This window comes from Eubalaena glacialis, chromosome 11, assembly GCF_028564815.1.
Source record: "Eubalaena glacialis isolate mEubGla1 chromosome 11, mEubGla1.1.hap2.+ XY, whole genome shotgun sequence".
Taxonomy (NCBI): Eukaryota; Metazoa; Chordata; class Mammalia; order Artiodactyla; family Balaenidae; genus Eubalaena; species Eubalaena glacialis.
This window is the reverse complement of record NC_083726.1, coordinates 59,295,894-59,323,893: the sequence shown is the minus strand read 5'-3', so window position 1 is coordinate 59,323,893 and position 28,000 is coordinate 59,295,894. Positions and strand designations below refer to the sequence as shown.

Here is a 28,000-nt window from a genome sequence, read left to right as displayed (position 1 = left end):
ATGTGACCGGCAATGGCGGCGCTGACAAGAGGTAGGTGAGCCCGGCGCCCCCCACACCCGCCGCGCGCCCCCCGGGCCCCGCTCACACCTCCCCGCGCGCCCTCCGGTTCCCCCTGCGCCCCCTCCTCCGCCTCCTTCCCCCGCGCGCGGCGCCGGGGCCCCCTTCCAGGCCCCCCTAATCCTCTTTCTGTCACCCTCCAGCCTTGGCCTCCATTCGGGGGTTCTGGGGCCCGCGATCGGGCCGACATCCACCCCACCCAGCTGTGGGGCTGCGGGGGCTCTGCCGAGCGGGGGATGTGGGAGGTGGTTCCGGGTCGGGTCTTGCAGGAGGTCGTGGGGGGAGGGGTGGAGATGCCTCAGTTGATGCCCGCGGGGACCCTGGCCCTTCCTGGCTGCCCCTGTCGGCGGCCTCTGTCTGGCGAGAGGGATTGGCCCCGTGTCCGGCCTGGGTTGCCCCAGAGGAATCGGACCCAGCATAAACTGTGGCCCCGCCTCCCTTTTCTGTGCCATCAGGACTCGGAGCAAAGGACCCCTAGGTCCTGGCTTCTCTCTGATGGGGAGAGGGTGTTCCACCTGGATGGACAGTATGAGCCGAGGCTCTAGGGTTCCAATTTCACTTTCTGAATCTTGAGGTGCATCTGGCCTTGAGGGGACTATGATGGAGGCACAAACGGAGAGCTGCTCCCCTATGGATCAGTCAAGGAATTGAGGTCACACTAATGGCCCTTCTTTCTATTTGGGCTGCATTTGGAGGTATTGTAGGGATAGCTCTGTAGCTGAACACGGCAAGACTCCGGGGAAACATCAGGCTGCTCCAGCGGATCCCTCTGCCTGAGCCCCACCCCTCCCTAAATGTAGCCTAGGTAGCTGGCAGGCTTGGACTTCGCGTGCTGGGTTTAAAAGGTGACAACGAGAACTTTGTTATTGCAGGGGCTGCTGCCACTTCGTTGGCATTCCAAACAGACTCCAGCAGAAGGGACCGGGTTAACTCTCAAGGAAGGCTCCCTAGCAATAGGGGCTGAATTATTCGGGAATGTGGAGCAGGGCGAGGAATTGGGGAGCAAAGGAAATATTCTTGTCCTTGTGATCTGAGGGAGGTGGCAAAAAAGACCTCTATGTGTGTGGGCTTTTCCCTTCCAGACTTCTTTTATCCGTGCCCCTAGGCTTTCTTAAGAGCCTCAGAGCTGAGGAAGAGGAAAGTTAGCATGCTGAAGTTCCTTCTTCAGCAACTTGGGGAGTGGCTGGGGATGGAATTCTGCAAGAGACAAGGAGAGGAAATGAAAGAGGAGTTTTTGTTTCTGGGCTGACTGGGGAAAATGGTAACATTTGTCATCCTAACCCAGTCCCCCCCCCACTCCCCCTGCCCCAGTCCTGGTCAGCTGAGTGTGGAAACAGAGGGATTTCTGCTGCTCTCATCGTCCATGGGCTTTCCAGGTATCTGCCTTTCATGGGAACCTCAACTTTCACCTTTAAATTGGTTGCCTCTATTCCATGTTCCAAGTAATCCCATTCACAGTAACTTACACCCAGATTCTGTCTCTGTTAAGTGGGCTGCTGGGTTGGGGCTTGTGGGAATGGGAGAAGGGGTTTTTCACTTTCCCTCCTTTCCCTTTCCACCCACCAGGTCACACAACCTACAAGTAGGGAGCAGGAACAGAGAGAGCGAGCCTGCATGCCAATTCCAAGCTCTTCAGGATCCAAGTGAGCGAAAAGGAGGGCAAAAATCTCCCTTCCTTTTACAGAACCCACTTCTCACCTGACGTGGGGGGAGGGGCAGGTTGTTTCTGTGATCCTGGGAGCAGTATAGGAGAACCAAGATTGATGCTTGGCTTGGATGATAATAAAGATATAGAAGCTTTCTTGCTCTTCAGTGGGTGCTGGAGTTTGAAAGATAAGAGGAAACAGAACATGAACTTGGGGGAGGAGTTGGGGGTTGACCTCTGAGTGAGTGGAGATAATATAGGGTCGGAAAGGAACGGGAAGTAGGAGGCACTGATATTTGTCAAATGGGGACCCCCCCACCCTGAGTCCTTTTCACCCTGGGGGCAGTGTCGTTCGTCCTGTCCAGAATGGCAGCCTGTGGAGGCACCTGCAAGAACAAAGTGACTGTCTCCAAGCCTGTGTGGGACTTCCTCAGCAAGGAGACCCCCGCCCGGCTGGCCCGGCTTCGGGAGGAGCACCGTGTGTCCATTCTCATAGACGGCGAAACTTCTGACATCTATGTCCTCCAGCTTTCCCCCCAGGGCCCTCCCCCAGCCCCTCCCAATGGGCTCTACCTGGCCCGGAAGGCTCTCAAGGGGCTGCTCAAAGAGGCAGAGAAAGAGCTGAAGAAAGCTCAGAGGCAGGGGGAGCTTATGGGCTGCCTGGCTTTGGGGGGTGGAGGGGAGCACCCTGAGCTGCACCGCCCAGGCCCGCCCCCTCTCCGAGCAGCCCCACTCCTGCCCCCAGGGGCACGGGGGCTGCCCCCCCCTCCTCCTCCCCTGCCCCCTCCTCTTCCCCCCCGCCTTCGGGAGGAGGCAGAAGAGCAGGAGAGCACCTGCCCCATCTGTCTGGGGGAGATCCAGAATGCCAAGACATTGGAGAAGTGCCGGCACTCGTTCTGCGAGGGTTGCATCACCCGGGCCCTGCAGGTGAAAAAGGCCTGCCCCATGTGTGGCCGCTTCTATGGGCAGCTGGTGGGCAACCAGCCCCAGAATGGGCGGATGCTGGTCTCTAAGGATGCCACACTCCTACTACCCAGCTATGAGAAGTACGGCACCATCGTCATCCAGTACGTCTTCCCGCCCGGTGTCCAGGGGGTAAGAAGACCATGGCCTGCCCTTACCCTTTGGTTTTCCCCGCGCTTGTTCTCTGGCCTAGGAAAACTGGGTGAGGGGGAGTACGTTTGTTAGATGTGATACAGTCTTGCTGTCTCCCGGTATGCCTTCCCACTCAAGTGCCCTGGAGCTAGAGGCCCCCTTGAAGCCTAGCTTTTCCATCCCCATGACCCCAAGACACCCGTGAAAATCAGGTATGAGAGAAAGGAATTGAATTCTATTTCTCTGATGAACTTGGATGTTGACATCTATTCTTGGCAGAGGTGAAGTCTGTGGAGATGGTGGCTCAGGTGCGGACAGGCACGGTGGGAAGGGTCTGACCCCCCTTAACAGTGCTGGGAGCGTTACTCCATTCCAGATTTATGAGAGGGAAAACCTTGATGACAGTGGAAGGTTAAAATAGGAGCGGTCAAGAACCTAAAGGTGTCTTCCTGCTTGACAAAGAGTAATGTCCAGTTCTGGTTTGCAGAGTGATGAGGAAGCTCTGAAGGAGAGTAATAGAAAAATAGAACAGGCTAGACAGTGGAAGATGCATTGGGAGTGTTTTCAGGTGGAGAAGGGAAGGCTGAAAGACAAATTATTCTCAGTCTTCACATTTCTGCTGAGTTATCTGGAGAGTAAGGCCCAGCTACTTTTGAGAATCCATTTGTTGCTGAATTGAGGCTTGAGGGATTGGGACAGCAGAAAGAACCTCTTAATGATGAGGATTTTGTCTGGAAACAGGCTTCTGCTGCCCAGACCCTTGAGTTGCTCCTTCCCTGGAAAGCTGTCGCTGCTCCATCAGCATTAGCTGGGGGTGTACAGCCAGAAGGCTGGCCAGGATGACCCTTAAGATGCCCAGCTGCTCACTGCCCACTCTGCCTCCCCCGCCCCAGGCTGAACACCCAAACCCAGGAGTCCGGTATCCTGGCACCACACGGGTGGCCTACCTTCCGGACTGCCCTGAGGGCAACAAGGTGCTGACCCTGTTCCGCAAGGCATTTGACCAGCGTCTCACCTTCACTATCGGCACGTCCATGACCACAGGGAGACCGAATGTCATCACCTGGAACGACATCCACCACAAGACCAGCTGCACAGGGGGACCACAGCTGTGCGAAACTCCTTCTTCCCTTCCCTTGGCTCCACCCCTTCTCCCCATTTCTCTCTGGGAGCCTCCTAACTGGAGAGGACCACCCCCAAACTATTCAACCATCTTGCCTATCCCAGTTTCTCCTATAGTCATCCTGGTCCTAATGTGCCCAGCCTAACCTACAAAAATAAGCGGAATTGGGCTCAGTTATCTTGGGTTTGGATAATCTTAGGGAAGGTGGGGAGGGGCTAGAATGGGGCACCAGAATGAGGGTGAGCCTGGGGGTAATATGAGTAAGCCTGAACGGCTAACCCTGACCCTCATTTCTCTTTGCTCCCAGGTTTGGGTACCCGGACCCCACCTACCTGACCCGGGTGCAAGAGGAGCTGAGAGCCAAGGGCATCACCGATGACTGAAGGACATCCCCTTTGGGAGGCCCCTGCTGTTCTCCTTCAGTAGGACCCAGTGGGAGCCTCTGTTGTCTCTCCCTCTGCCCCCCTCATCACTCAAGTAGGGGACTGTCTGACTGGGGAAGGGGTTCAGAGAAGGAGGGGCGATCCCTTCCCCAGTCCCCCACAGGCTGAGTGCTTCAGTGCAGTGTGAGCCACTCCCTTCTGGCAGAGTCTGATGTCCCAGGCTCTGCTCCCCTCCTCCCCATGTACATACTCCCAGTCTTCCTGCCCCCTCCATTGCCCTTGGCTTTTTCTGGTTTGTGATGTGCTCCAGTGACTAAGCTGAGAAAGGACCTGGGTGGGGAGGAGAGGGTCTCTTGATCCCCCCCCCCATACTGCTCCACTGCTGAATTTCTGCGCTGGGAGAGGGGTCAGGCTGCTGTGAGCCCCCGTAGAGCCGGCCGCGTGTGTTCTTCAGAAACAATTCCCCTTCTCCCTTAACCTTGTCCTTTCTCTCCTGTGTCTCTGTCTTTGTCAGTCTTTCTCCCACTCTTCTCTGCCCCCTAGAAGGAGCCTCCTTACCCTGTTCTGGAATCGCCGCCAGACTGTAGCTTTTAATTTAATAAAAATAAAGTAAAATATGCAACTCTCTATGCCACACCCGTTCTGTTCTGTGGGCCGGGGTGGGGGATGGGGGGTGGGGTGAGGAGCTGGACCTGCTGAGAGGGAGAAGGGGGTGGTGATCGGGAACTCCCTGGGCGCCTCCCCAGGCTCTCTGCCTCCAGAGGGCCTGGGAAAACGGCATGTACTTAGTGGGCTCCAAGATAAAACTGCGAAGCCTTGGATCGTGCTTCGACAGCGGAGTCAGGATTAAGAGGGGTTTGTTTGTTGCTGAACTACGGTTGCAGAGAAAGGAACAACCCTACCCCTTTTGAAAAGTTTGGCTGGGGTGGGAGTGGGGGCGGAGCCGGGCAGGGGGCGGATTCCGCGGCGGCAACTCCCCGGACGCACGCTGGCCTCAGAGCCCCCCAGCTTCCGTGCCCCCTCGGCTCTGAAACTTGGAGGAGGGTAGGGGTCCAGCATGAAGCCCCCGGACCGCCCCGCCCCTGGCCGCACTGACCGGATACTGGGGGTCATGGGGGGCATGCTCCGCGCATGCGCCCTACCCGGGCAGGAGGGGGTAAGAAAGGGGGACCACGGTGGGGTCGGGGGTCTTTAGGGGGCTTCAGGATGGCTGCACCCCACAACTCAATTTACCGCAAACAAGAATTCTTCGGGGTAGTCGCAGGAATCCAAAAGTTCCATTAAGAGGATCATAGGCACGTTCTTGGGTAAACTGCTCTCTCCACCCCAGCCTTGGCGACGACCCTTTTATAACAAAGTGGATTTTGACAGGAGGGAGAAGGGGAAGCGGGAGGTCTAGGCTGGGCGTGGAGGGCGGGTTTCTTACGATCACTCTGTCCCCGCAGCACCCGAAGAGAAGCCCCCTAGGGCCGGGGGGGACCGAGCCAGAATCTAACTGTATGGAGGGGAATCAGAGAGGGGAGCGCGAACGCGAGGTCCCCGCCTGGGCTCCGCTGCCCGGTAAGAAGCTAGGGGTGGGGTGGGGCACAGTTTGCCATCCTGCGCAAAGTGGCGAATTAAAAAATATGCTGCTCGTATTAGTATAAAGGTTCGCATCTAATTTGCATGAGACCCATATAAACTCTGAGACCTCCACGCTTCTTCTCGCCCTCTAGCCTGCTGTGTGTCCCCCACCTCAGCGGGTCCCGAGCCCCCGCTGGCGTAGTGTCCCCGCGCCCCACCCCTGGCCCCTCGCCAGCCGAGTCTCCAGGACTTCTCCTTAATTGGTGATTAGCCTCAGCTGGAGTCCCGGGCCCTGGAGGAAAGAAGGGTCCGGCGAGAGGGCGGTACCCGGGCTGTGTTCCCCACAAAGAGCTCCCCATTCACGCACCCCCTACTGGGGGACCTTGTCCACCCCTGCGCGGCTAGACACAGTCCCAACCCCAGGACCTCTTCGCACAGGCTAAGGCCCCATCCGCCGCGCCCTTCTCCGCCGCAGAGGCCGAGGGGCGACCCTAGCAGACCCCGCTGCCGGGCTTAACCCCCACGCCAGTGCTCCGCAGTCGGAGCCGGAGATGCGGGAGGGAGAGGGAACCCGGGGCTGGGGAGCCCAGGCTAGAGAGGAGGGGCGGAGGCGCTGGGGACTTGGAGTGGGAACAAGGTGGTGCCTGGGGGAGGGGGAATTGGGGCGGGAACCCGGCACTGGCTGAAGGGGGAAAGCGAGGGAGAAGGCGGAGCTGGGCCGCAGAGGCCCCTCCCCGCAGCGACCCGGCGGCGGGGCCTGTTATTCTGCTCGCCGCTCGGCCGGGACCCGCGCAGCGCCAGTGACTCGGGGAGTCGGCCCCCGCCTCCTCCCCTGCCCGGGCCTAGAACCACCCCCAATCCGGGAGGCCGGAGACGGAGCTGGAGAGGCTGCCGCATCCCGGCCCAGCCTCCTCCACCATCCCTCCCCTTCCCGCTGGACATCTGGACCCTGGGCCCCGCACCGACTGGGTTCCGGAAACCCTCCCCGCCCAGCTCGGCGGCCCGGCCCCGCGCCGCCCTCTCTGCAGAGTCCCCAGCCCTTTTCCAGACCAGACTTCCGCCTACCCCTGGACCCCCCCCTTCCCATTCCCTCCCTCCCCCCCTCCCCCAGCCTGGAGCGGGGTAGGAGGGAGGGGGCGTGTGCGCCCTGCGCCGTCCCCGCCCCCCGTGATTCCCCCTGCATGGCCCGCCCGGGTGGGGGGTGCGGGGGGGCCTGGGCGCCATGCGGGGGGGGCAAAAGGGGGGTCGCTGTGCCTGTCCCCGCGTGATCCGAAAAGTGCTGGCAAAATGCGGCTGCTGCTTCGCCCGGGGGGGACGTGGTGAGTGTAAGGTCGCGAGGGCCCAGTGTTGAGTGGGGGGCGGGCTGAGGGTTCAGGACTTGTGTCTGTCCCGGCCCTAGGGATTTAGAGGCTGGAGACTATACCTGTGTTTTCCAGGAAAGTGACCTAATAGATGATCTCTAAGATCCCCTCTTGCCTTCAAATTTCTATCAGTTAAAGTTAAGGAAATTGGGGAAGGGGCAGGGGACTCCTCTCAACTGGGTATGAGAAAAACCCATCCACAATCCCCTTATGCCTAGACCACATCTTCCCTCAAATCCTTTTGCTGAGAATCTACTTCACATCTGAAGAGGGACAGGGGGATGGAGGAATGAGGGATGAGGGGGGTCTACCAGGGGCTTTTCCCCAAATCACAGCTCCTCTGTCCCTGAGCCCAGGCCAAGGATAACACCGATGAGCTCTCCTCACTTGCCCCCTCTATTGGGTTTGTGCATGTGCTGGGAAGGTGGGCTGCAGAAGTCTTTTCTTTTTACAGTGGCTACTGCACTTGGTGGAGGAGGGGTCTGGGGGTGGCAGATGGGCTCTTAAGCTCTTTTTCTCCCCCCCCCCCCGCCCTTCTCAGAGAATGGTCTGTACCCATTGCAAGGGGGAGGGTTGTAGGAGAGCAGATGGCCACCCCCAGCTTCCAGTGTCTGCCCGGATGGCCGCCCTCACCCCCATTTGGTGCCATGCTCAGATATGGGGGAACCCCCACATGTAACTGGGGGGTTCCAGGCCTAGGGAGCCAGGTGTTTTCTGTCCTTCCTCCCAAGGGTGTCCTGGTGAAATTTTCTCTCCTGGCCAACTCCAATGAGGATGGCAAGAAAGTGAGCCCTGAGGGAAAGGGGCTGAACATCACAGAGCAGAGACTCTGGGAGCTCCCTAGGGACCCTGAATCTGGAGCTGAAGCAAAATTTATCACCTCCTTTCTCCCCCTACCCCACCCCCTTAGAATCCTATTCCATTGCTGGCAGTGAGGGGAGTATCTCGGCTTCAGCTGCCTCGGGTCTGGCTGCTCCCTCTGGCCCCAGCTCTGGCCTCAGCTCTGGCCCCTGTTCCCCGGGACCCCCAGGGCCAGTCAGTGGCCTGAGAAGATGGTTGGATCATTCTAAACATTGTCTCAGTGTGGAAACTGAGGCAGAAGGTGGCCAGGCTGGACCATATGAGGTGAGGAGGGAGCACCAGAGAAGCATGTAGGACATCCATGAAGGGTGCTGGGAGAGGGCAGGTTGGGGGGGCCACTGGTCACTGGGGAGACACAGCTACTGTCCCTGACCTTTGAGACTTGACCTCTGGCCCCCAGAACTGGATGCTGGAACCAGCTTTAGCCACAGGAGAGGAGCTGCCAGAACTGACCCTGCTGACCACATTGTTGGGGGGCCCTGGGGATAAGATTCAGGTATGAAGAAATGAGTCTGGCGTGGCTCCCCTCACCCAAGAGGCATCCACTTGCTTACTCTGGGATGTTCTTCCTTACAGCCACCTGAAGAGGAGACTTTGTCCCAAGCCCCTGAGAGTGAAGAGGACCAGAAGAAGGCTCTGGAAAGGAGTATGTAAGTGTCCACACACTCTCTATCCCTGACCCCCGCAGTCGCACAACTTCCAGAGGATTGTCTCTCACATTTTAGATTTGAGACTTGGAATTTCTCCTGAGGTTGGCTGTGGTAATGAAGGGGCTTCTAATCCAGGAGGGAGGAAGTGGCTAAACCTGTTCTCTTCCCAGGTACGTCCTGAGTGAACTGGTAGAGACAGAGAAAATGTACGTGGACGACTTGGGGCAGATTGTAGAGGTAGCTCCCTTTTCCCTTCCCAGCCCTGGCCCAGCCCTTTCCCTCTCCCCAGGGCTAATGTTAGGAGATGCCTTGTTGCTCCTCTGTCCCACCTTCCCAGTCTCCCCTACATCCTGGACTTCTTGGGGAGGGGAGGTTCCCACCAGGACTGGCTCCACACACTCATGTTCCCACCCAACCTTCCCACAGGGTTACATGGCCACCATGGCTGCTCAGGGGGTACCGGAGAATCTTCGAGGTCGTGACAGGATTGTGTTTGGGAACATCCAGCAAATCTACGAGTGGCATCGAGAGTGAGTGATGGATCCCTGAGAGCGAGGGGAGGGGCATATGTCTGGTGGTCTCTGTATCCTACCCACGGGCCCATTGTTGCCTGAGGAATGTTTGGAGAGACTTCGTGGGGAACACTACCAGGGCAGACAGCTCTGAGTTGCTTGGAGTAGGGGTATTTGACCAGCCTTTTCCCTCCCTACCCCTCCAGCTATTTCCTGCAGGAGTTACAGCGGTGTTTGAAGGATCCTGATTGGCTGGCTCAGCTATTCATCAAACATGTGAGGCTTGAGAGAGTGGGGCCCAGGAGGGGAGGGGCTTGGGAGTGGGTCAGGACTTTCTGGAGATGTGCCCTCTCTCCTCACTCACTCTACTCTTTCTTGAATTTTACTCCTGTTAGGAGCGCCGCCTGCATATGTACGTGGTGTACTGTCAGAATAAGCCCAAGTCAGAGCATGTGGTATCAGAATTTGGGGACAGCTATTTTGAGGTCAGTGGCTGAGATACCTTGGGGAAAGGGGGACAGAATCATCAGCATGAGCAGGCTTTCCAGGCTGCAAAGCCACCCCTTCTGTTCCTGTCCCCAGGAGCTCCGGCAGCAGCTGGGGCACCGCCTGCAGCTCAACGACCTCCTCATCAAACCAGTGCAGAGGATCATGAAATACCAGCTGCTGCTCAAGGTCAGGGCCACCTGTTCCCTGGGGGCACAGCTGGTTGGGATGGCCTTTTCCTCATTCGTCTCCCCAGGGTTCCTAAGGCTCCCTACCCAGACTTCCGGGGGGCCCTCACCTGTGTCCTCAGGGGAGGATGTGAGGGCTTTTGAGGATGTTCTCATAACCTCCCTGAGCATTTCTTCTCTGTGTCTTAGGATTTTCTCAAGTATTATAGTAGAGCTGGGATGGATACTGAAGAGCTGGAGGTGAGTACTCCCAGATCTCATAGGACACACCACGCACATCTCATCTTCTTAGTCTCCTGGGTTCCTCCAGCTCCATGGGTGGTGAAGGGGAAGGCTGGTTGGCGATAGAAACATGGTCTGACGACGCCTCTTTCCCAATGATGACAGTGCTCTTCTTTTCACTTGTGTCCCAGCAAGCTGTGGAGGTCATGTGCTTCGTACCCAAGCGCTGTAATGACATGATGACCCTGGGGAGACTGCGGGGGTTTGAGGTACAGGGATGGAGTAATGCTCTTCTGCCCCAGGCTGAGCACTCAGGAGATCCTTACAGGGAACTGTGCTCTCCTGGGGCTGACAGGAGATGGTTGGTTGGGAGCATCAGGGGAAGGAGGGAGGAGCAGAGAGTTGCCCCTTTTCTCTTATTGTTTTTCTCAAAAGCCACTCTCCTTTGGTTTCAGGGCAAATTGACTGCTCAGGGGAAGCTCTTGGGCCAGGACACATTCTGGGTCACAGAGCCCGAGGCTGGGGGGCTGCTCTCTTCTCGAGGTCGAGAGAGACGTGTCTTCCTCTTTGAGCAAATCATCATCTTCAGCGAGGCCCTGGGAGGAGGAGTGAGAGGTGGAACGCAGCCTGGATATGTGTACAAAAGCAGCATCAAGGTGGGGAGGGTGTCCCAAGGGAGAGGTCTGACTGGGATAGGGGAGGCCTCTGAGAGGATGGAGGCCTCTCAGATCCTCTTGGATTTGTTGGAGGGGACAGGAACCGGAGAGGGCCTGAAGAATTTGGGGGCTACCTCTTATTTGCCAATCCAGGTGAGCTGCCTGGGACTGGAGGGGAACCTCCAAGGCGACCCTTGCCGCTTTGCACTGACCTCCAGAGGGCCAGAGGGTGGGATCCAGCGCTATGTCCTGCAGACTGCAGACCCTGCGGTCAGTCAGGCCTGGATCAAACAAGTGGCTCAGATCCTGGAAAGCCAGCGGGACTTTCTCAATGGTGAAGCTCTCACCCTCCCTCCCCGACATCCTCCCTTGATCCTTGGATCTCCTGAATCCCTTACCGCCCAGTCTCCAATCCCTGCCCTCACCCCAGCTTCTCCCCATCCCTCATCCTCACTTTTCCACTACTAGCTCAAGATTTAGTAACTCAGAATCCCCTAAAGCCTCAAGCGACTTACATTGGCCGACAGTCCTTGAGAGCAGAGCCCCTGGGAAAGGGCGTGTCTCTGCTGTAACCCTCCTTCTGTCCCTTTGTTTGCCCCAGCACTGCAGTCACCCATTGAGTACCAGAGACGGGAGAGCCAGACCAACAGCCTGGGACGGCCAGGAGGTCCTGGGGTGGGGAGCCCCGGGAGAATTCGGCCTGGAGATCGGGCCCAGGTCAGCACACACACACCCATCAATGGCTCTCTTCCCTCCCTGCTGCTGTTTCCCAAAGGGCAGGTGGCCAGAGTCCCCCTGTCCCTGGACACACAGGTATGAGGAATGGAGTTCCCTGGTTGTAAGGGCAGAATGGGGAGGTCCTCTCTTGTTCCAGGATCCCCAAACCTCCTTCCCCCGTATCATTCCTTTCTTCCACCACCTTCCTTTTGTCTGCCCCTTCCTACCTCCCATCTCTTGCCCTCCCCCACTCCAGTTTAACCCTGGGAGAAGCTGATGGTCTCAGATAATCTAAGATGTCTGGCAAGAGGGGGTGGCTTGACTAGGGGCTTACACTGACAAGAGAGGAGTGAGGGTGGATTCCTGAACTTTTTTGATCCTCTGACTTGAGTCTCTCTTCAGGCCTCCAGTGACATCCCCCAGGTTCCTCATGACTCTCCTCCAGTTCCACCAATTCCAAACACCCCTCCCTGCCAAGCCAGACTTGCCAAGCTGGATGAAGATGAGCTGTAACTGGTGAAGGCCATGGGGTGGTGCTGACTCAGCCACTCTGTTCCCCCAGGAACTTCAGGGCAATCCTTCTGGCAGCGCCCCAGAATTCCTCCCTCTTGGTGTATCTGGAGGGTGGGCAAGGCTGGGAGTGTCAACTTGGAGAAGGGAACCTAGACTCAGAAAGACTTCTTTCTGCTCAAGGAACACAGGTTCTTTCAGCCCCCACCCCTATGCATGCATCACAGGTCCCCCCAAAAGGAGGATATGTGGGTGGGTAGGAGGGCTGGGGCAAGGGCCAGACAGAAACTATTGGTTTTGTTTTTGATTTTGTTTTTTCTGTTTTTTGAGAATAAAGGTTTTGTTATATCACTAAAGCTGCTGTCTTGGCAGAGGGAAGGGGAAGCTGAAGTAGGGGTAAGTGGGGTAAAGGGGTATGGAAGAGATCAGCTGGCCCCTCAAATCAGTCATTTGAGGAGGGGTCTGGTGAAAGGAGAAGGGTGCGGGATGTAAGATAAAAGATGTAATTATCTTTGTCCCTCACCTGCAGTTGCAGCATCTCTCAGTCTAGACCTGGACCTTAGGGCTACTGGAAAACCCTAGAACCTTGACGTATCCTCCCCTTTACCCAGTCCCTCTTTCCCTCCCCTCTGGTCTCTGTTCTAGACCCCACTGGAAAGCCCACTGTGGGGTGACTTCCCACCATTCCCCCCAACACCCAGATTCTAAAGCACCGAATGCCCAATGTACCTTTCTTTCTGGGGCCACCATGTTCAGCTGAGGGAACATGGGGAGGTGGAGAGGATGCTGGGGGCTGTGGCCCCTTCTGGCTCTGGGTATCCTTATTTTTGCTGTCTGGGAGGTTGTAAGGCATATCCATACTGAGCAGGAAGGGATTCTTCTTCAAGCCACAGACCCAAGAGTGGAGAGCCCAAAGGGGTCTTCACCCCTCCCAACTTCTGGGACAGCCCCTGGGATAGAGAGCCAAACGTGCAGAGATCCATGTCCAGATGCCCTGTCCTGGGTCCTTGGGCATCGGTGTGTCCACTGTGTCCATCCGTCCCCTGGGCCCAGTCACGTGTACTTGAGCTTCCTCAGCAGACAATAGACTGCTGGGGTGGGAGGGTGAGGAGGAGCTGGAGTCTCCCTGTGGGCCTGAGGTCTCTCTGGCCACAATGGGGGGAGGGACCTCTAAGGTGGAGGGGACAGGACGTACAGCCCAGATAAGACTTCTGGGGAACAATAGGAGGAATTGAAGAGGGGAGACCCACCCTCACTGTACCCCACCCCTAGGGCTTTGGGGTCAGGGACTGGGGAGGGGTGCTAAGGATTCTTGTGAATGGAGGAGGGGATGGGGCAAATAGCAGAATTCTGGAGCTCAGAACCTTTGTATCTCTTTAGGGACCACAGGGGTACATGAGGTGGGTGGGTGACCCTTTTGTACTTAATTTAACCACATATGTGTTGTTGAGTGCCTACTTTGTGAATCGCACTGGTATGTAATAAACAGTGCTTCAGTGTTTTTGGCTTCTGAGAAATAAAATCAAAGTTCCCTGTCTGTTCAGTGTTCCCCCTGAGGCCCTGAACTGGGAATTTAGGCCCAGCCACTCCCAGCAGAGAGGTGTGTGTGTGGCAGGGCGGTTCTCTATCCATCCGTATCCAATAGCAGCTGCTTCCCATCTAGATAGTTTGTGAGACAGCTGAGGCCAATGGAGCCCCTTACACTTTCTGGGAACAAGCTGCGCCCCATGAGGATTTGGGTCTGGGGGTGAAAGGGAGGTTGGAACGCCGCTGAACTTTCTTGTGGGCAATGCAGCGGCCCTGGGAATGACCAGTAACCCTAGAGGAGTCAGCGTCTGTCTTCGCCCAAGGTGCAGATGCGGAAAGGAACCGGGAGCGAGAAGGCGGGAGTCAAAAGACCTAGGAGCGGTAAATAGTGGGTGCTGGGTGATGGGGCGCGTTTGTCTTTTGCCCTACCTCTCTGGCTCCTACCCCTTTCCACAGCCATCCCTCCCCCCATAGCAGGCTGCAGAGCGAGCGATCCGGCCAAGGATGTCTGAGGAAACGCCTAACGTAGAGACACCCCCTCCCCAAGGCGCAGCCGGCTCCTGACTGTAGAAGGTCCCCAAGAGAGGGCGCCCTCCAGAACGGGATTGGACCCTGCTTCGCGGAGGCGGGACCCGGGGCCCGCGGGCGGAGGGGTATTTAAGACTGGGCGGAGTTGGAGGTGGCCGAGGGCAAAATGAGTGGGCTACCCGATGCCAGCACCTGCCCAGGTCCGGGAGAGGCCTCCGACCTTAAGTCCCCCCTGGGCGCCAAGTTCAGGGAACCTCTTACCGAGGCCCGGTTTCAGCAGCTCTTCGGGGACGCAGAGCAGGAGCCCGAGCTACTGGCGGAGCCCCGCTGGTCGCGGCTGCGCCGGCTTTGGAGGCGGCGGGCCCGCGCCTGTTCCGGACCGGGGGCGTGGCGCCTGCTGCGGGCGCGGCTGCCCCCGCTGCGTTGGCTGCCCCACTACCGCTGGCGGCCCTGGCTGCTCGGGGATGCGGTGGCCGGAGTGACCGTGGGCATCGTGCACGTGCCCCAGGGTGAGCGGCGCCAGCAGCAGCCTGTCAGGGGCCCAGGCTCTAGAGGGCTTCGGGTTGGCACGGGGCCTGGGAACCGGGAGCGAAGTGGTGGGTTAGTGTGGCTTGAGGGCTCGGCGACAGGGACCTGAGGCCAAGTTCTGGGTAAGGACAGTGGAGCTCCATCAGATCCCCACCCCCAGCTCCCCTCATCTGTGCAATTCTGCGCGAAGTCTTGGACACGGTCCGGCTCAGGGAACTGGAGAGAGGCCGGATGCCTGCCCCCCAGGACGCGGCCGACACAGATCTCTGACCTTGTCCGCCCCATGACCTCCCATCGAGGCCCGTTAACCCCTCAGTTCCCTCATGTGGCGTGATTTAGAGTCCCCGGGCCAGCCTCCAAGAGTGCGGGAAGGGAAGGGCAGTCCTGGAGGCTGGGCACCTTGCCCCCTAACCCACACACTGGAGACCTTTCCTTCCACTACTCCCCCAGGCATGGCTTTTGCCCTCCTGACCTCTGTGCCCCCAGTGTTCGGACTCTACACTTCTTTCTTTCCCGTCCTCATCTACACCTTGTTGGGTACTGGGAGACACCTGTCCACCGGTGAGTGACCCAGTGACTCCTCTCCTTCTCTGTGGGGTGGAAAGGACAGGGGTTTGAGGCTTCCGTTCTTATAAGCTCCCTCGCCCTTATTCCCGTCTTCATGTCCCCCGCCTTCCCTTCCGCCTCTGCCGCTACACTGCCGTGAACCTCTGACCTAGGCAGTGCTCGCTGCGGGAGCTGAGTGGGTGCAAAGAGGCGGGAGTTTACTCGGACTTTTCCTCTCCATGAAATTTGGTTAAAATGAATGTCTCTACGACTTGGAAGAGGGGAGAGGAGATACGCTGTCGCCCAAAGGAGCAGGCAGTCCCCAGGGCGTCTGCAGGAGGGGGCAGGGACGCAGTTGGGAGAAGTTTTTTCCCGGCTGGTGCTCCCTCCTTTCCTCCCTCACCGCTGGTTCCGGGCTGCTGCACCAGCTCTTGGCCCCAGAGTCTTCACCTGAGCAGCAAGCCTCCTAGGAGAGGGCGTCTGACGGCAGCATCCTGGGCGGAGAGCGCGAAGCCTGGGCTGTCGCCGCGCCCCAGGTGGCACAGCTGGTGATCGCTGCGTTTGTCCCCCGGCCCTAGGAACTTTCGCGGTACTCAGCCTTATGACGGGCTCGGCCGTGGAGCGGCTGGTGCCTGAACCCCTCGAGGGGAACCTGAGCGGCATCGAGAGGGAACAGCTGGATGCTCAGCGGGTTGGTGCGGCTGCGGCCATGGCCTTCGGGAGCGGGGCACTGATGGTGAGGGAGGACCTTGGGGGAGGACCCCGAGGGAATCCACGCTGGGGGCCCGGGGAATTGGGCCAGGGGAGAGCGAGGGACAAGTCTCCAGCACCGGTCTAGGCGGGAGAGGTGCGCGGACAAGCTGGTGCACTGCGCCGGGGCTGGTCTGCTCCTTCTCCAGTGGTGATGGCGCATCTTCTCCCCTGCAGCTGGGAATGTTCGCGCTGCAGCTCGGCGTCCTGGCCACCTTTTTGTCGGAGCCTGTAGTCAAGGCGCTGACCAGTGGGGCCGCCCTGCACGTGCTCGTGTCCCAACTGCCTAGCCTTTTGGGGTTGCCCCTCCCGCGTCAGATCGGCTGCTTCGCTCTCTTCAAGGTGAGGGTGGGAGAAGAGCGAAGAGGCTTCTAGCGGTCCCGGGAAGAGGGGAACCCGTAAAGAAAGGAAGGGCGGCGAGTGGAGGGATAGTGTGTGGCACGGGCGGAGAAAAGGTCAGAACCACGTGGCTGAATGAGGGTCGCTGAGGAGGTGGAAGCCCTGATGGGAGCCAGGAGAGAAGGCCTCGCCTCAGTCTGGTGGGTTCGCGCTGGGGGCAGTCGACCCTGGCCCCAGGCCCTCTGCTCACTGCCCCTGCCCGTAGACGCTGGCCGCCGTGCTGACGGCGCTGCCGCGGAGCAGTCCCGCCGAACTGACCGTCTCGGCACTCAGCCTGGCGCTGCTCGTGCCCGTCAAGGAATTGAACGTGAGGTTCCGAGACAGGCTGCCCACCCCGATCCCAGGGGAAATCGTCATGGTGAGGATGGGGTCCCAGCCCCGTGCACCGTACAGACCCTGCCCGTCCTGTAGGAACTGGCCGCTGCCGCCCCCTCGTGGAGTGCAGAGAGGTCACAGATGAGAGGTCCTGCTTACACGTGTACTTTTCCAGGCCTCTTCCCAGAACACTTTGACCCTCGGGAATCCCCCACCCAAACCTCCCCCCTTCTCTCAAAAAGCTGGCTGTAGGCGTCTTAGAAAGCCTTCTTCCTCCTTACAGCGCCCCCTTGCGGTGTCGCTCGCCACGGCACCTCCACTCCCGTCTCTCCCCTCACCGGTCCTGCACTGTAATTCACGGTTTATCCTCCTTCTCGCGTCCACTTACATTTCTCTCTCTTCCCAACTAAACGAGCTCTCCTCGTCTCCACAGATACCCCGTATATCCCGTGATATAACCCAGCTTCCCTGCTTAGAATGGCTCGATTGTACCTCTTGACAGCCACCATCCCTCACAGCAGCCCCCTCTTACTTCCTCCCGTCCATCTCTCTCCATAGCTCCAGGCATATATCATTCTTCTTTCCCATCCCCACTTTCCTTCACTCTAAACCAGTTGTTAGGCACCCATCCCCAAAACATCCCAGCTACCCCAGTTGCTGGGCTCCTGCAACCACCTAATCCTGCGTTGCAATCCTCTCTCATATTGAGCTCCTTCTAGCGTCTGCCAGGGGCCTATCTCCTCCCATGCTCTAATTTGCTCTCTTTCCCAGGTGCTTCTGGCCTCCGTGCTCTGTTTCACCTCTTCCCTGGACACAAGATACAACGTCCAGATAGTTGGACTGCTGCCCGGAGGGTAAGAGAGAATGAAAAGGCACCAGTTTTCTTTTCTCACAACTCTCCCACCCAACACCTTCCCCTGTCCTGCCCTATGCTATTTCCTCTCTCTTGCTCGTATCCTTGTTATACCCAACCCATCCTCACCATGGATTCCTCTCTCTCTAGATTTCCCCAGCCTCTCCTCCCCAGCTTGGCTGAGCTGCCCAGGATTATGGCCGACTCATTGCCCATGGCACTGGTTACCTTCGCAGTGTCTGCCTCCCTGGCCTCCATCTATGCAGACAAGTACAGCTACACTATTGATTCCAACCAGGTGTGACTTTGAGTGAGGACCCCAACCTCATTCAGGAGACAACCCCCTAATGTGATTCCCCCCTCCCAGCCATGCCTTTGTCTCCTCTTCATCTCACTGCATCCCTCCAGGAGCTCTTTGCACATGGTGTCTCCAACCTCATCTCCTCCCTCTTCTCTTGCTTTCCCAACTCGGCCACATTGGCCACAACCAGCCTACTAGTGGATGCTGGTGGGAACACACAGGTAAGAGCACGTCCTTGGGTGAGGAGAAGGGGGAGGGGCATCCAGGTTGGGTGGTGGTGGAACAAGTGGAAGATTGGCAGATCCCCAGTTGGCAGCTCTATAGAGAAGGATGGAATTCTGTGAGGGAAGGTGAGTGAGGAGATGGGATTACCTGGGTAGGAGGTATAGAAGAGAAGAAATGTCCATTAAGACCTTTGTAGACTCTAAGCACTGAAAAAGTTTATGGTGCCCTATATGTAGTTCAAAATAAGAACAATACTAATCTGGAAAATAAATTTAAGAAACAAAATTCTGGTGTTTTTCCTTGTGAGGACATTTTCTTTTAAAGAGAAATATCACATTTCAAAGTCTCTCCCTAATATTTTTGGTTTCCTGTACTTTGTTGGTGCCCTAAGCATGTGATTAGCCTGCTTTTAGGGTCATCCAACAGTGGCTTTTAAGATGAAGGTAGAGTGGTGGGGGAGGGATAAATTGGGAGATTGGGATTGACATATACACACTACTATATATAAAATAGATAGCTAATAAGGACCTACTGTATAGCACAGGGGACTCTACTCAATACTCTGTAATGACTATGGGAAAAGAATCTAAAAAAGAATGGATATATGTATATGTATGACTGATTCACTTTGCTGTACAGCAAAAACTAACACAACATTGTAAATCAACTATGCTCCAATAAAGGTTTAAAAAAAGATGGAGGTAGGCTACAAAAATAGGGATGTTGAACTACATCTTGGGACAGACCAGCAAATGACAGGCATTTAATTGGGGGAGGTGAAAGGTAGGTGTGAGCGGCAGAATATCAAGAAGGGGGTTGAGGAGTGAGGAATATCAGTGTGGAAGGGGATTTGGGAGGAGGGAGACTTCCAAAGAGGATGAGGCAGAGTAGGCAGGGAGACCAACTCTCACGTGGGGGTGGGTGAGGTTCCCTCCCTTCTTGCTTCCGTCCCTCCTTCCCTCTAGCTGGCAGGCCTCTTCTCCTGTATGGTTGTCCTGTCTGTGCTGCTGTGGCTGGGGCCCTTCTTCTACTATCTGCCCAAGGTAAGCAGCAGAGGAGGTGGAGGGGTGGCTGGGAGGGGTGGCGACATCCCTGCACACTGGGGTGGTCAGCTTACCTCCTCTGCCCCAAGGCTGTCTTGGCCTGCATCAACATCTCCAGCATGCGCCAGATGTTCTTCCAGATGCGAGAACTTCCACAACTATGGCGCATCAGCCGCGTGGACTTTGTGAGAAATGGCAGCATTACCCTCGGATGCCCCCTCCCATTTACCAGCATCCCCAGCCTCTGCCCTTGATCAAAGCTAATTGTCCCAGTCCTAAGTTCTGCAACCCACCCACCCCCAACATGTATACCTCCTAATCCCTTTACTCAGAGACCAGGTGAAGGGTGGAGCTTGAACCTCTTCAGACCTGAATATTTGTAACTCCCCAGATGGTTCAAGGTCTGGGGTCATTACACTTGGTGTGTATCCCCTATTAGGTCCATCCCATTCTTTCCTTCTGTCATTGTTTCTACTTTCTCCCGGGCCATCCCTCCCCATCACTTGCCCCAGCAGTCACTGCCCCTGGACCCCTTTCCCTGGCAGTGATGGCCTGGCATTTCTTTTGGTCATTTCGCTCCCATCCATGTCCTGCAGGCTGTGTGGATGGTCACATGGGTGGCTGTCGTGACCCTGAGTGTGGACCTGGGCCTGGCTGTAGGTGTGGTCTTCTCCATGATGACTGTGGTCTGCCGCACCCAGAGGTGGGAGTAGAGATGAGGGGAGTCAGGATGAGAGGAGGGAAGAGAAAAGAGTGCTTGGGGTGACTCTCCAGCCAGGTCAGGCTGGGAATCTGACTCCAGCTTCCTGCCCAGGGTACAGTGCCTGGCACTTGGACTGGCTGAGGGGACAGAGCTCTACAGGCCACTCAGAGAGAGTCACAAGGTGGGTGGGCTACAGCCAAAGAAGGAAGGGAAGATTAGACTCGGATGTTTCACTGACCCTCTGACCCCTTAGCTCCTCCAGGTCCCAGGGCTCTGCATCCTGAGCTATCCAACACCGCTCTACTTTGGGACCCGTGGGCAGTTTCGCCGCATCCTGGAGTGGCATCTGGGGCTTGGAGAAGGAGGCAAGGTGAGGGACTTGGTCAAAGGGAAGTGTGGCTTCTTTGGGGGTGGGAGGCAGGTGGGTGTTCTGAGGGGGGTCATTGTGCTCAAGGGGTGCATGTTCGTGCTTGTGTCTCAGAGATGGTGACTACCCTTTTCTACTCACAGGAGGCTCCAAAGACAGAGGGCCCACCTGTTGCAGGTGAGATGGGATGACAATGAGGGAGATTTGGGCACAACCCATGGAGGCATCTGGGTACTCCTGCCTTCTGCCATCCTAGTTGCTGAGCCTGTCAGAGTGGTAGTCCTAGACTGCAGTGGTGTCACCTTTGCAGATGCTGCAGGGGCCAGAGAAGTGGTTCAGGTGAGGGAGAGGGTAGGTTGAGGAGAAAGTCCCCTTGTCCCACGAATACTCTCTGATATAGGATTTAACCCCCTGCCCTCCCCCCACCCCGCCCCACGTAGCTGGCCAGCCGATGCCGAGATGCTGGGATCCACCTTCTCCTGGCTCAGTGTAATGGTGAGATGTGGAGGATGGAGGGATCTGGAGACTGGGGAGTGACTGGATGCTTGGGGGGAAGGAAGAGGACACGGTGTAGATGTAGGACCTGAGAGCCTGACCCCTTCTCCACACAGCCTCAGTGCTGGGGACACTGACCCAGGCAGGACTCCTGGATAGAGTGACCCCAGAACAGCTGTTTGTGAGTGTCCAGGATGCAGCTGCATATGCCCTGGAGAGACTGGTGAGGCGGCAATAGCAACGGGAATGGAAGCCAGGAGGTGCTGGGCTATGGCGAAGGAGGTGTGAGTCAGTGACTGAAGATCCAGGCAGAGGGATTTGTGAAGGGTGCTGAGGAGGGAGATGAAGGAAAGGGGTGGGGATGAAGTGATTAGTCTATATAAGACTAAACCAGGGAGACTGGGCCCAGCTGTGGGTGAAGAACTGAGAAACTAAGGTTCCAAAGCAGGCGGTGTACCCCTGAGAGCACTGCCAAATCTTGGGTGAGGGAGGGGGGCACCTAATCTACTTCTGACATGTCCCTTCCCTTTTCCAGGAGCTCACTGGTCCAAAGACTTGCACAGTGTGGGTCTGACCCGGTCACGTGGAGTGTGGAGGGTCCCAACAGCATGTGTGTGAGGAGGGCCAGGGTCCCTGAGCCCCCTTACTTAATGTAACTAATAAAATGAAGCTGAGAGCCTCTGGGGTTCATGAAGTGAGTCTGGGTGTCTGCACACAGACCCTTGGTGCCCCGTTCCTCCATGCGCACAGCATTGCAGAGACACAACTGAAAATGGCTTTCACCTGTATGTTCACTGGTCCCCACACCAGCTCCCGTCACCAGTTCTCTCCATGGGGTGGGGCTGCAGTCGCTGCACAGAGTCCTGGATCCAGGGATGCGAGGGAGGCCCAGCCCTGGGAATATATACTGGGGGCTTCCCCACCCCGTTGGTCCCAAGGAGATGAGAGGAGAGTGTTTCTGCTTTAGGTTTTTAGAGTCCCCATGGGCTCTTTGGCACTTGGAAAGCAACCCCCCCACTTCCTGCCCTATGGGAAGGGGGTGGGGGGAGGACTTGGCACTGGCTGTGGGATGAGTTATGGCTCCATCATGCCCCTGGGCACTCGCAGAAAGGAGGAATGTCACCAGGACAAGCCCCTATTTGGGATCAAGTTCTGAAGGAGATTGGGGACAGTCAGTGGAGTGGTCACTGGCTGGTGGGGTTTGCTAGATATTCCTGGCAGGGGCAAGGAGGTAGGCCCAGCCTGACAGTTGGAAGGCCCCGAGTGGCCGTCACTCTGAGGTCATGCACTGGAGCCGGTGTTTGAAGAAGAGCAGGCGGTGTTTGGCCACCTGACTTTCATCCAGTGATCCCGGGTAACGGTACCGAGCGTAAGTCTCTGCCCTAGCATCCCTTGATGTCCAAGGCAACTTCAACTTGGATGCATGATCCACAACAACGTCTGAGCAGGAGCCCACCCGAAGAGAACCAAGTCCATCCAGGAAGAATTCTGGGGGTGGAGGAAAGGCGAGTACACAATGAAGGGTCTTGAGGATACAGAGGCCCCACCGTTAAAGGAGAACTGAGATTTGGGATATGCTGGGTGCATATGCAAAGACACCATTTCTAAGGACCTTGGGCACGTAAATCAACCCTTTTGAGTCTTAGTTTTACTCTTGTATAAAATGGAGTCAATATTCTTACCTTGTGCTTTGAAAACTGATCCTCCGCCCCACCCCCCGCCCCGCCCCGCCCCCAACACACACACGCAGAGGTTCAATAAATGCCGAATGGGCTGCTCCGAGGTGGTCTGAACCAGGGGATACAGCTGGGAGCGAGATAAAGGTTCAGGTGACAGTGGTGGGGAAGTTCAAGACGGACCCAGCAGTTGTACTGGCTGGGGAGGTTTAAATGATGTTCGGGGCTGGGAGGGTGGAAGCTCTCTCTCTTGCCCGGGCACAGGTCTTGGTAAATCTTCGTAGAACTGCTCTAGGGGCCCCGGTAGCAGCCGTGGGCTCCGCGGGGGTGGTCGGGGAGTAGTACCCAGGGCCCTTGGCGCCGTACTGCACCGAGCCCAGCCCAGCGCCCCGCGGGGTCCCTGCCGGGCCCGGCCAGGAGGGGGCGCCACTCACCCAGGTGCGCCACGCGGCTGAGGCGCGGGTCAAAGCCGACCTCGCGCACCTTGTCAGTGCGCGCCAGGAAGAAGTTGACGACGCCGTCGGTGACCACGCACCCTGGGAAGCCGACGAGCTCGTGGTGGAAGCCGCGCTTCTGCCGGAGGCAGTTCCCGCGGCCTGGCGCGCCGGGCTCCACGCTCAGCAGCTGCCGGTAGGTGGTGGCGAAGCCGGAGATCTCGCGCACCGCGCCCCCCACCTGCCGGGGCGGGAGGACGGCTGCAGGCGGGGCGCGGACCGGAAGGGGATCCTCTTCCCCCCCCCCCTCCAGGGCGGCTCTCCTGCCCCGTCCTTTCCCGCTTCTCCCCTGCAGGACCCAGATAGTGCCTCAGGCTCCGCTTCGTCGTCCCCTCCCGTCCCAGGGCTGGCTGCCCTCAGTCGGGTCTACCGGCCGGCCGCGGCCTTAGTCGGCCGAAGGCCCTCCTCCCACCCTACATCTCAAGGCCCCTCCCCTACCAGGTCCAGCGGCGTCCGCTCCAGCACGTCCACAAGCCTCTCCAGTCGTGTCCGCGCCGTGAAGACGAAGTCGTCGTCCACCCACAGCACGTACTTGGTGGTTACTTGGGATACGGCCAGGTTCCGGCCTGCGAACCAGCCCTGGGGAAGGGTAAGTACCGTTGGCGATGCTGTCGAGATAGCACGTAGCCCTCTGCCACCTTTCCTCCTCACTCCTGACCCCTCTCAACAGCCTATGCCCCTCTCCAAACTTTCGAGTGCTTACGAATGGCCGGGAGCTAGGTAAAAAATGCATTTCCCGCTTGTGCGAGGCGCTGAGTCAGTGTTCTGGGGGAGGGTATTGGAATGCATTTAATTCATGCGTTCATTCATTCATCAACTATTTATTGAGCCCCCCACTAGGTGCTAAGTACCATTCTAAGAATGCAGCGCTAGTAAGACACACGATTCCTGCTCCCGTGGAGTTTACATTCCAGAAATCCTCATGCTTAACAGGCGCCTCAGTGATCCTGAGGCAGGTAATCCTGGAATCACTATTCTGGAGACTGCAGACTAAGGGTGCGCCCCCTCCCGGTGCCCTGTGATGCACAGTTCAGCCTCGCTGGCTGCGCACCTTGCCAAAAGGCATGAGATAGTGCTCGATGTGGGGACCTCTAATACTTTCTGGCTTGTCGCTGTCGTCGGCGATTACCACGGTGACTGTCGGGTAGAAGCGGCGGATGCTGGCGATGAGTGCCCGTAGCCGATTGTAACGAAGGAAGGTCTTAGTGGCAATGGTGACCAGAGCGCTGATGTTGTACTGGGCTGGGAGAGAGGGGCAGGGTTAGGTGAAGAGGAGAGTAGGGAGTGAGGAGCAGGAAGACATCTCCCAGGGATGTCTCCCAGCTTGTCGCCCTCTCCCAACTTGCTCCCCATCAGGGCTGGATCTAAGTCCCTGAGCACACCAGTCTCACCTCCCAGGGGTAGAGACCCAGGTGGGTACAGCTGAGGGCTGGGTGGGTGTCTTATGCGTATGGTGAAGGCAACTTCGTGTCCCTCGGTGGAGAACCGGACTGGGAAGAAAGGACATGAGATGTGGCCCCTAGGGCTTGGACAACATTGTCTTTTCAGTAAATCAATATTTAAGCGCCTACTCTGTGTAGCACTTCTCTAGGCCCTGTTAGACAAGAATGCAAGGTTCTTATCCCCATGGAACTTACATTTTAATGGGTGGGAGAAAGATGATAAAAGAGTTCATTAGAAGCTAACTTTTATTGAGCATTTACTATGTGCCAGGCACTTTTAAAATTACCTTAAATATATGAACTCATTTAATCCTCACAGTAGCCCTATTAAGTAGATTCCTACTACAGAAAAAGAAGGCACAGAGAAGTTAACATGTCCATAATTACCCAACTATTAAGCAACAAAGCTGGGATAGGAACCTAGTCAGTCTGGTTCCAGGCTAAGTAAATAAGAAAATTCAGATACAGATAAGTATTGAATAGAAAATAAGACAAGTAATGTGATGGTGAAGAGGAGCCATTTGAGCTGAGATCCAAATGATAGGAAGGAGCCAGCTATGCAAAAATCTGCAGGAAGAGCATTCTAGGCAGAGGGAACAGCAAGTGCAAAGGCTCCAAAGTGGGAGTAGGTTTGGTATAGAAGCTTTGGAGAGAAGCAGGAGGGCTGTGTTATGCCCCTTTTGCTAGAGGAGAAATGGGGGCTCTGGGAGATAAAGCCCTTTGCCCTCTAGTAAGTGGTGGGCTGGGAATAGAGCTTGAGTCTTCTGGCTCCTGGGGCAGGTCACTTCCTGGGGCCCCCATGGTTGGCCTGAAGGGGGGACACACCCAAGGCTCGGGTTTCCCTCTGGCCTGCTCCAGCCCCAGATGAACAAAGGCCCCTTCTCTCCCTCCCTGGCCCTGCTGGCCCAGCTGAAATGCCCATTGTGTAGCTGGGCAGCGCTGGCCATCGCCCGAGTGTCTCCCACACCCTCTGCCACTTGCTCGCTCCTGCCTTTCTGGGTTCCCTGTGTTCACCCAGCCTGTTACTACCTCCACCTGGGCCTCGCACCTATGTCTGCTGTGTTTGCCTGGTAGCTTCGGCTGCTATAAGTGACCAGTTGCAGCTGCCGATTGAGTTGGTCCAGCCCTGGGCTGGCGAGGGTGAGATCTGGCTGCCCCTCTCCAGTGAGAGTCACTCCAGTCACTTCCCCTGCCACGTCCCAGGTGCCCAAGGAGGCAGTCAGGTTCACCTGGGAGAGGGGATTGGAGAGTGCAGGGTGAGGCCCCAGACCCACCTCTTGCCTCCCTGGTTCCTCCATCCCTCCTTTGGCAGCCTTGTTGCCCTCCCGGCATCCTTAATGCCCACCTGGCCTCCTCGCCCTCCTGTTTCTTCTCACCTGGTATACCTCCTGACCAGAAGTGGCCTGCAGGCTCAGTCCTGGGAGGAAGGAGAGGGGATCAAAATCACAGACAATCTGGAATTCCTCATTTTCTCTCCCCTCTTTCACCACACACAGCACAGAATTTCTCATGCATCCCTCTTGTTGAGGCCACAGCAGGGCACATTGCGTGGCATAGCCTAGAGTAACTGGTTTTTTACTCCTTCCCATCAAAGCAGTAGCTCTTCTGTGGCCTGCCCTACCTGTCCACCTAACTTTGGCCAGTCAGCAAGAATAGACCCTTCTCCCCAAACCTCTCCAGTCACTGTCTTCTACAATTCCTGACAATCTTAGAGTCCCTTCTGTCCCCATCTCCCACCTCATGAGCCCTCCCTGACCTCAAGTCTCCCTTTCATCAGAAGTCCCCCACCTCCCATTCCAATCTTCCCTCATTCTTCCTCACCCAACCTGGGCTCTGCCAGCCCCCACCGTGGCTTAGGTCATCCCCTAGGACCGTTCTCCCCACCTGGCACCAAGATGCTCCTGAGGGGCTGGACCTCCACACCCTGCAGTGGGTACTGTAGTGGGGAGTTGGCAGGGGCTATGAGCAGCTGGTCAGCAGCAGACTGGCTCCTGGCAGTGAAGGAGGGGGAGGACAGAGGAGCAGTCAGGGGGAGACGGGCTCTCCCTCCTGCCACACCCACCCTCCAGGCTTCCCACTGCTCTCCCCCTACAGAGTCATGCCCTCCTTCCCCACTGGTACCGGTACCTTGAAAGGAAGGCCTGGAACTCCTGCTCCCTCAAGGCAGACGCAGCCCTCAGCTCCTCAGAGTCAAAGGCCTTGGTGAAGTCAATGGCTTGGACCTGCCTCTGGAAGGGGAGGTGAAGGCTCCCCCCACTGGATTCACAACTGCAATTGTTTGTGGACAGCAGCCTGGAGCCGGGGGGAAGGGTCCTCAGAGCCCAGCCATGCAGCTCACTCATCCCACAGAACATTTACACAGGACCCACATCTTGGCCTTTCAACCCTGTCCATCCAAAATCTGTCCCCTTAAACACTGCTCTTCAAATAGTCCCCAGGAGGAGGAACCACCAAAGGGATGACCCATCCCCTAAATCTGGATTTTACAGAGGTGTAGAATAGGGACAATTGCTAGGTGTTCAGAGTTGCCTACACGCCATTAGGACCCCACCTGGACTCTCCTTTCATAGGGAATCACCAGGACTCAGAAAGTCAGGGCCCTCCCCTGACTGCACACCCTCCCTTCCCCATACCGTGATAAGGTTCTTGGAGGACAGATTTGTCCCCCCGCCAGCACAAGACTCAGTAGCCCCCTCCACCTCCCACTTCACCCCTCCGCAACCAGTCGGGGGAAACCCAGGCATCAGAGCTCAGCAGTGGAGGAAACAAAAGCTTCCCACGCCACCCCCCAGCGAGTGCCATGCCGGTACCACGACTCCTTGCACTCACCCCACCACTTGCTCCTTGATCCTGACTGGGATGTGTGCGTACCGGGGCTCGGGGGCAAGACCTGGCAATTCTGGCCTGGGGTTGCCCTGCCGGGGCATCCACAGCGTAAGAGGTGCCTGGAGGCCCGGTGCGACCCGGGTGCTCGCGTACAGGAGCCCCAGCGAGGCGCAGGCGAGCAGCAGGACCAGCACACAGAGGGCCCGGCGGCCCAGCCGCATCCTGGGTGGGCGGTAGGGGTGGGAGAGTGAGAAAGGTGGGGAGCGAAGGCGTGCGTTGGGGCCCCCGCGCTTCCAGAGGCTCCTGCCGGCCACCCGGGGCTCTCCACATCTCGCGCGCCAGGATTTGCATAGCGAATCGGTACCCCTGTCCCCCTCCCCTCACTCCCCGGGCCTCGGGTCTCCCGGCCTCCTTTCTTCTCTCCCTCTCCCGCATCTCGCTTTCCTCTCACGCCCGAGGCCGGGCATCTTGAAGCAAGTGACCGTTGGAGGTAGTGGTTTCGATGCGGCGGCTCATAAGTAGAAGAGCACCATTTTAGTAGAATAGCTGATGTTCCCGAGCCCGCCACCTCCCCTGGCCCGCGCATCCCCCAACCCCTCAGTCCGAGCATCACCTGGCCCCGGCTGGGCTGCAGAGGGCAGCGCCACACCTTGCCTGTCATGAAAAATGCAGAATCACGCCCGCGCTACTGGGTGGCCCCGGTGGAGGTGACCCCGTGAGTGGCCTCGGGAAGCTGTGCGGGGGGGACAAGGTGGACCGGCGTGCGCGCCTCCTCCCGCCTCCGGCTCGGCCCCTTATCCCGCCCGGGCACTGACCTGTCTAACGCTCTGAGGCCGCCGCAAGATTTCGGTCCGGGCTGCGCCAGGCTCTCAGCTCCGGCCTGGGGGTCCTCATGGGGCTGGAGGCGGCCTGATGGGGGAGTCGGGTGTGAGGCTGAGAGTGAGGGGGATCC

The 28,000-nt window shown here is 57.5% G+C and overlaps 4 protein-coding genes across 15 annotated transcripts; 3 read left to right on the top strand and 1 right to left on the bottom strand.

Moving 5' to 3' along the window:
- Positions 1-2: 2 nt before the first annotated feature.
- Positions 3-4,925, top strand: DTX3 (deltex E3 ubiquitin ligase 3). 4 transcript variants are annotated; one of them, XM_061204554.1, is made up of 6 exons: positions 3-31; positions 1,370-1,434; positions 1,625-1,701; positions 2,069-2,798; positions 3,692-3,909; positions 4,229-4,925. In XM_061204554.1, exons 3-6 carry the CDS (start codon positions 1,673-1,675, stop codon positions 4,302-4,304), a joined length of 1,053 nt encoding a protein of 350 aa, XP_061060537.1. In that variant the 5' UTR covers positions 3-31; positions 1,370-1,434; positions 1,625-1,672; the 3' UTR covers positions 4,305-4,925. The 4 variants fall into 4 exon arrangements, with proteins under 4 accessions (XP_061060537.1, XP_061060541.1, XP_061060538.1 ...); XM_061204558.1 differs by having other exon boundaries at positions 2,050-2,798; XM_061204555.1 differs by having other exon boundaries at positions 8-35.
- A 188-nt stretch (positions 4,926-5,113) lies between these two features.
- Positions 5,114-12,386, top strand: ARHGEF25 (Rho guanine nucleotide exchange factor 25). Of its 6 annotated transcripts, none has more exons than XM_061204575.1 (16): positions 5,114-5,159; positions 5,750-5,864; positions 8,139-8,353; positions 8,490-8,585; positions 8,666-8,739; positions 8,910-8,976; positions 9,166-9,269; positions 9,458-9,527; positions 9,647-9,736; positions 9,834-9,926; positions 10,115-10,165; positions 10,339-10,416; positions 10,603-10,803; positions 10,957-11,137; positions 11,405-11,616; positions 11,923-12,386. In XM_061204575.1, the coding sequence occupies exons 2-16, from the start codon at positions 5,804-5,806 to the stop codon at positions 12,031-12,033; spliced, it is 1,704 nt and encodes a 567-aa protein (XP_061060558.1). In that variant the 5' UTR covers positions 5,114-5,159; positions 5,750-5,803; the 3' UTR covers positions 12,034-12,386. The 6 variants fall into 6 exon arrangements, with proteins under 6 accessions (XP_061060558.1, XP_061060555.1, XP_061060554.1 ...); XM_061204572.1 differs by lacking the exon at positions 5,114-5,159 and adding an exon at positions 5,333-5,460 and having other exon boundaries at positions 11,405-11,520; XM_061204571.1 differs by lacking the exon at positions 5,114-5,159 and adding an exon at positions 5,333-5,460.
- Positions 12,387-14,201: 1,815 nt separating this feature from the next.
- LOC133100468 (solute carrier family 26 member 10-like) lies at positions 14,202-21,282 on the top strand. Its single transcript, XM_061204569.1, is given in 19 exon segments — positions 14,202-14,594; positions 15,064-15,174; positions 15,738-15,895; positions 16,087-16,251; positions 16,514-16,666; positions 17,395-17,477; positions 17,627-17,774; positions 17,885-17,998; positions 18,968-19,045; positions 19,135-19,230; positions 19,642-19,748; positions 19,860-19,929; positions 20,002-20,118; positions 20,259-20,292; positions 20,426-20,454; positions 20,556-20,610; positions 20,727-20,839; positions 20,841-20,894; positions 21,146-21,282. Coding segments are annotated over 19 exon segments (2,067 nt in total). The 5' UTR covers positions 14,202-14,251; the 3' UTR covers positions 21,185-21,282.
- A 598-nt stretch (positions 21,283-21,880) lies between these two features.
- B4GALNT1 (beta-1,4-N-acetyl-galactosaminyltransferase 1) lies at positions 21,881-27,284 on the bottom strand. Of its 4 annotated transcripts, none has more exons than XM_061205054.1 (10): positions 27,052-27,284; positions 26,350-26,514; positions 26,107-26,213; positions 25,599-25,639; positions 25,271-25,451; positions 24,163-24,270; positions 23,832-24,022; positions 23,219-23,359; positions 22,721-22,961; positions 21,881-22,098 (listed from the first exon to the last, which is right to left on the bottom strand). In XM_061205054.1, exons 1-10 carry the CDS (start codon positions 27,267-27,269, stop codon positions 21,881-21,883), a joined length of 1,611 nt encoding a protein of 536 aa, XP_061061037.1. In that variant the 5' UTR covers positions 27,270-27,284. The 4 variants fall into 4 exon arrangements, with proteins under 4 accessions (XP_061061037.1, XP_061061039.1, XP_061061040.1 ...); XM_061205056.1 differs by having other exon boundaries at positions 24,172-24,270; positions 27,052-27,270; XM_061205057.1 differs by lacking the exon at positions 26,350-26,514 and having other exon boundaries at positions 24,172-24,270.
- Between the last annotated feature and the right edge of the window lie 716 nt (positions 27,285-28,000).